The sequence below is a fragment of the Mus caroli genome, unplaced genomic scaffold (genome assembly GCF_978045245.1).
Source record: "Mus caroli unplaced genomic scaffold, Mus_caroli_1 scaffold_2, whole genome shotgun sequence".
Taxonomy (NCBI): domain Eukaryota; kingdom Metazoa; phylum Chordata; class Mammalia; order Rodentia; family Muridae; genus Mus; species Mus caroli.
This window is the reverse complement of record NW_028227257.1, coordinates 93,780,522-93,786,439: the sequence shown is the minus strand read 5'-3', so window position 1 is coordinate 93,786,439 and position 5,918 is coordinate 93,780,522. Positions and strand designations below refer to the sequence as shown.

Genomic DNA, 5,918 nt, shown 5'->3' with positions numbered 1-5,918 from the left:
CTTAACCTCAGAGCCAATGCTTAATCTTGAAAAATACTCATACTTGAAAGAGGCATGCAATATATAACATACATAATAGAAGCAATTGAGAAGTAAAAATAAATGGCCAAACTAATATATTGCATGTCTTTTGTATATATTTTAGGAGTCAACAACATACTTGCAATTTTTGAATAATTAACTAATTTTACATTCCAATCCTTGTGCTTGTTCACTGTTCTCCCCTCACAAGGTCTCTCCCCAGATCCCACTCCCCTTCTGTTTTTAGAGGGTAGAGGCCTACCCTTGGTATCCCCTCCTGCTATATCATGTGTCCGCAAAAAGCACATCCTTTCCCACTGAGGCCAGATAAGACAACACTGCTGGTGAACCGATACCACAGACAAGCAAGAGATTTTGGGACAGCCTCTGCTTCATTTGTTGAGGATACTGAGCTGTATATCTGCTACATATGTATCTGGGGTCTAAGTCCAGCCCATAAATGCTCATTGGTTAGTGACTCAGTCTCTAAGAGGTTCTAAGGGTCCAGGTCAGGTGACTCTGTTGGTCTTTGTATGGTGTTCCTATATTCTTCAGGGCTTTCAGTCCTGAATCAGCTTACATAAGAGTCCCTGACCTGCTAGGCATGGTGGTGCACGCCTTTAATCTCAGCACTCGGGAGGCAGAGGAAGACAGACTTCTGAGTTCTAGGCCAGCCTGGTCTACAAAGTGAGTTCCAGGACAGCCAAGGCTATACAGAGAAACCCAAAAAACAACAAACAAACAAGCAAATAAAAAGTGTCCAAAGTTTGACTATGGACATATCCCTCTGTTTTAGTCAGCTGGTGGGTAGAGCCTCTCAAAAGACACTTATGCTAGGCTCCTCTCTGTAATCATAACAGAGTATCATTAATAGTGTTAGGTACTGGTACTTATACATGGATGGGTCCTAAGGTGGGCCTGTTACTGGTTGGCATTCCTTTGGTTTCTGTTCCTTCTTTGTCACCCTGCCCCCATGTTTGTTGTTGTTATTTTTGTTGTTTTGTTTTGCTTTGTTAAAGCAGAACATATTTTGGTTCAAAAGTTTTGTGTGTCTTGGTGTCCTTGTCCATCTACTGAGGGACCTACCTGGCTATAGGAGTTGGCATCTTCAGGTTCTATATTCCCACTTAGCATCTTGGCTAAGGTTACCCATGTTGACTCCTGGAAGCCTCCCCCAACCGGTCTCTGAGACTTTCTAGAGATTTCCCTTACTCCCTCACTCAGGGAGCTTTGGATTTAAACTCATTTTCCTGGCCCTCTGGCTCTTGCTTGTCTCTCAGACACCTGATCCTGACCCACCCAGTCCCTTCCTATCCTACTTCCCAGCCAATTCCCTCCCTCCCTCTGACTCCTAGGATTATTTTATTCCATGTATGATGTTTTTATCTGTCTTGGGCACATTCAATATTTTTATTCCCTCTTATTCTCAAAAAAGTAGAAAATGAAATGATTATTCAGATTTTTTCCAAGATATTTACTGGATTGAAGCCACCTACCTCTGACTTTTATATGAGGTTGGACATATTTTTGGTATTAAGTTTCAGTATTAAGATTTTCTTAATTGCCTGGAGCCTGCTGGCCTGGAGTGGGTTTAAACAGGACACAGAGTAGGACTCTGGTGTGAAATTCAAGCTTTCTAACTGTACTGAATGCTGATAACTTCTAAAAAGTCCTAAAAATTTTCTTGTTCTTTCTGAGGGTTAAAAGCCACTGGCTTAGGTGATCATCACCTGTAGGCTACATTACCTAATCTCTCCCTATTAGACTACAGGTGTTATTCACATAAACCAGCTGCTTTTAACGCTTAGAATGAGCAAGAACGTTTATAGGACTTTTTAGAAGTTATCATTAGTATTCAGTGTAGTTAGAGATGGAACTGTGGAGGCTTGATGCCACAGCTTGGGAGGATGGTGGAACAGTGGGGTAGCAGTGTGTGAGAGGGTGGAGGAGTACCCTTGTGGATGTGGAGGGAGGGGGTAGGGGAGAGGGGGGTTGTGGGAGGCAACTTGGAAATGGATATCACTTGAAATATGGATGAATATAATAATTAATAATAATAATAATAATAATAATAATAATAATGTAGCCTTTGTTCTCTCTCTGCAGGAATTGTGCAGCTCTTTCAGCCTGCTAGTTGAAATCTCAGGAAGAAAAGTGATTTTAGTGTTTATTTCTAAGTTGTAAAAAGTTTCCTATGAAAGCTCTCTAAGAGGGGAAAAACAGAATGAGTGAAAAAGGGGGATAAGAGAAAAATTTTCACCCTCCTCTCTTTTCCACTTATATATATTTTTAGAATACATGATTACATGGTAAAAATATAATCACTAGTTCACACATAAAATCAAATCTTAAATCAAATTAGAAGTGTGTAAACATGTATATCCATTAGGAGTATTTATCTGGCTAAACAGTCATCACCTGTCACAGTTCCACAGGTTCATTAATAGTTAAAAAATATAACTAATTTATTAGTGAAGTTTTGTATAGATAAACTCAGTGAATATTTTATCTTCTGAAAGTAATACAATCATATTTTAATTTCAGAAATATATGATGTTTTTTAAAATGTTTGAAATAAGGTGGTGATGTGTTGTAGGGATATAGGGCAAATGGATGAAGGAAGTGAGATGTAGACATGATCATATTTCTTTCTATATATGTATTAACTATTAAAAATTAAAAAAATAAATCCCATGTTCTTTAATAATTGCAATAAATAAGTTTTTTCTATGTATGTTTCTAAAATGATTTTATTGAATAAATCTCATACTAAGGAAAGACATCAATAAAGCCATGATGAAACTTGAATACCAAATTCTAAACATTGGCTCTTATATAATATTTTGGAGGAGAGAAGGTTATGTGATAGGTCCTGGGTACGCAGAAGACATGGCAAGTTTATATATAAATATTTAACCTAACACTTTATTTAGACACATTATATGTCAAAGCAAATCACTACTTCTGCTAGCTATGTAGAGGTTACTTCTGCTAGCTATGTAGAGGTTACTTCTGCTAGCTATGTAGAGGTTACTTCTGCTAGCTATGTAGAGGTTACTTCTGCTAGCTATGTAGAGGCTAAATCACCAAATAAAAAATGCTAAACCAGTGAAAGGAAAGAATGCAGTCTATGGATGAAACGGAACAATAGCCTTAAGAAAAACCATAAAACATGTTTACCAAGACCGTTCTTATGGAAGAACTAAAAAATATAATTAAATGAATAAATAAATAAATAACAAGTCTGAGTTTTAAATAAGCATCACTCTTGAATTTAAAGAAGTCAAGGCACAGTAGTACTAAGAAGTAATTATGGATTCTAGTCCAAACTTGTGCAAAATCATGATCAATCCTAAGGAAGACCTGTATTGCATTAGATAAACAGTAACTGGCAGTTTCTCTTATGCACAAACATAATCATGGATTACACAAGATCAGATGCTTCATTATCTTTTGCCTACTGAAAGATCAAATATGTAGAGTGAGCAGTTCCATATACAAAAGAAGGAACACAAGAAAAAAAAGAAGGTAAATAAATTTATCATAAGGAATACGTACTTGAACATATTTTAATGAAAGACTCTTTAATAATGTATTGAAATTCGAAGTTCTGTTGTCATAATCAAATTTGATTTGAAGGCAACACATATAAATGAATTATAGTCTAAAATAGTAAGCCTGCCTTTATACACCATAGAAAAACAGAAACAAACACACAATGGACCCTACATTTTTTTTCACTAAAATGTTGATAAATCACACAAACAATTCAAAGTCTCTTTGGCTTTGCCAGGCATCATAGAACTGAATAACACACATTTGTGATCACTTGACCTTCAATGTGATACTACTCTCTACAGAGTGCACTCAAGTCTTGCTATTTAAATTCTCCCTTCCCCCTGAAGGAAAGCAAGGGCACTTTTTTTTTCTTCTCTAATATAATTATAATAAAAAAGTTAGATTAATACCCAAAATTCAAACAGAAGTAATATATGTTGAGCCTATTTGTCTTTTTTTTTTTTTTATGAAGAAACCAAAGTAGGTTTAGGTTATAAACGGATTTTCATGGCTATATTTGTATGCAACCTTTAAGAAAAACAGGTAACTATCTTTTTCCAGGTTCTTTCTATGGCATCTTTTACATCTTTATTCCTCAAGCTATAGATCAAGGGATTCAACATTGGGATAACAAGTGTGTAAAATATGGAAGACACTTTATCAGTCTCAAATGTTTGACTGGACTTGGGCTGCACATACATAAATATCAAAGTCCCATAGAAGACAATAACCACAGTGAGGTGAGACCCACAGGTTGAAAAAGCCTTGCGTCTGCCTGCAGCAGATTTCATCCTCAGAATAGTTATGAGAATAAACAGATAAGACACAAGGACGACCAGAAGAGAGGAAATCAAATCAAATGTTGCAAAGAACCTAATTATCACTTCAACCTCATGTGTATTTGAACAGAGCAAAGATATTAATGGGATACAATCACAGAAAAAATGATTGATGATATTGTAGCCACAAAAGGATAAAGTGAATAATCTTATTGTGACAATTAGAGATACAAATACACTGTAGATATATGGGACTGCCACAAGTACCCAACATATTCTTTGTGACATGATGACAGTATAGAGAAGAGGGTTACATATAGCCACATAACGGTCATAGGACATTGAAGAAAGAATAAAAAGTTCACAAGTAATAAAAAGAAGAAAGCAAGCCAACTGTGTAGCACAAAGATAATAGGAGACTGAATTATGCTCTGCAACAAAATTAACTAACATTTTTGGTCCAATGGCTGTAGAATATCCAAGATCAGTGAAAGCCAGATGTTTGAGAAAAAAGTACATGGGTGTGTGGAGCCTGGAGTCCACGTTAGTAATAATGATGATGCCCAAATTACCCACTGCTGAGATCAGATATAAAATGAAGAGCAACCCAAAGAGTGGGGCCTGCAGCTCAGGACGGTCAGTGATGCCTTTCAAAATGAATTCACTAAGCACTGTGAGATTCTGTTTCTCCATGCAGATTTAGTTCAGATTCTGTCCAGGATAGAAAGAAATATGATGTCAAAAAACTTGAGACATTGTCATCTTCAAAACATTTGCTAAATAAATCTTTTGTAAATGTGATATATTAAATATTTCATATAGAACATTTGAAAATGAATATATATCTGATTCATATACAATGAATAATGAATGACACAGAGGCAGTAACAGGGCTTTGTTTCTCATATAAGTTATTTTAAATTAAAAATCATTCAGTGTCTCAGGACAATCCATTCATATATAGTTTGAGGTGAAAAGTTATTGGCAGTGAATGGTTTAAAGACTACCTAAGCTTAAACACTTTTCAGTGCATTCAAATTCCAGTCATAAGCAATATATATGCTTCTTTAAGAATTTAATGAATTAATTGTACGGGGAAAAACATGATGGTTTAATAAATCTTAATCTGGGAAAAGTTGAGATTTCCCCTGTCCAGCATAAGCCTGGTGCCTGTCTGCCTGTATGTAGTAGGGGATTCTGTTTTGGGACTGGTTATACCCTAGGGACTTGCCTTTCTGACCAACCTTTTTTTTTTATAAGACATCTGAATTGGGACTCAGAAATGTTCATCCAATCAGTTCCCTTGTAAAGAAATCTAAGATCTGCTTCTATCTTAGTGACAGTCTGTCTCCAAACAAAGGCTTTTCTATACCTCGTTCAGTTGGCTTAAACCAAGTTGATGACTGTTTTAGTGTTTTCTTTCACACAAACACCACCTAAGAGATTTCTGAGGGGAAAAAAGAATTCAGTTAAGGAAGGAAAAAGGAAGGCATGAAAGAAGAAAGGAAGGAAGGAAGGAAGGAAGGAAGGAAGGAAGGAAGGAAGGAAGGAAGGAAGGAA

At 36.1% G+C, this 5,918-nt stretch overlaps 1 protein-coding gene across 1 annotated transcript; it reads right to left on the bottom strand.

Moving 5' to 3' along the window:
* Nucleotides 1–4,109: 4,109 nt before the first annotated feature.
* On the bottom strand, nucleotides 4,110–5,051 carry LOC110289548 (olfactory receptor 8K3-like). Its single transcript, XM_021155809.1, has one exon. The coding sequence runs from the start codon at nucleotides 5,049–5,051 to the stop codon at nucleotides 4,110–4,112; it is 942 nt and encodes a 313-aa protein (XP_021011468.1).
* Between the last annotated feature and the right edge of the window lie 867 nt (nucleotides 5,052–5,918).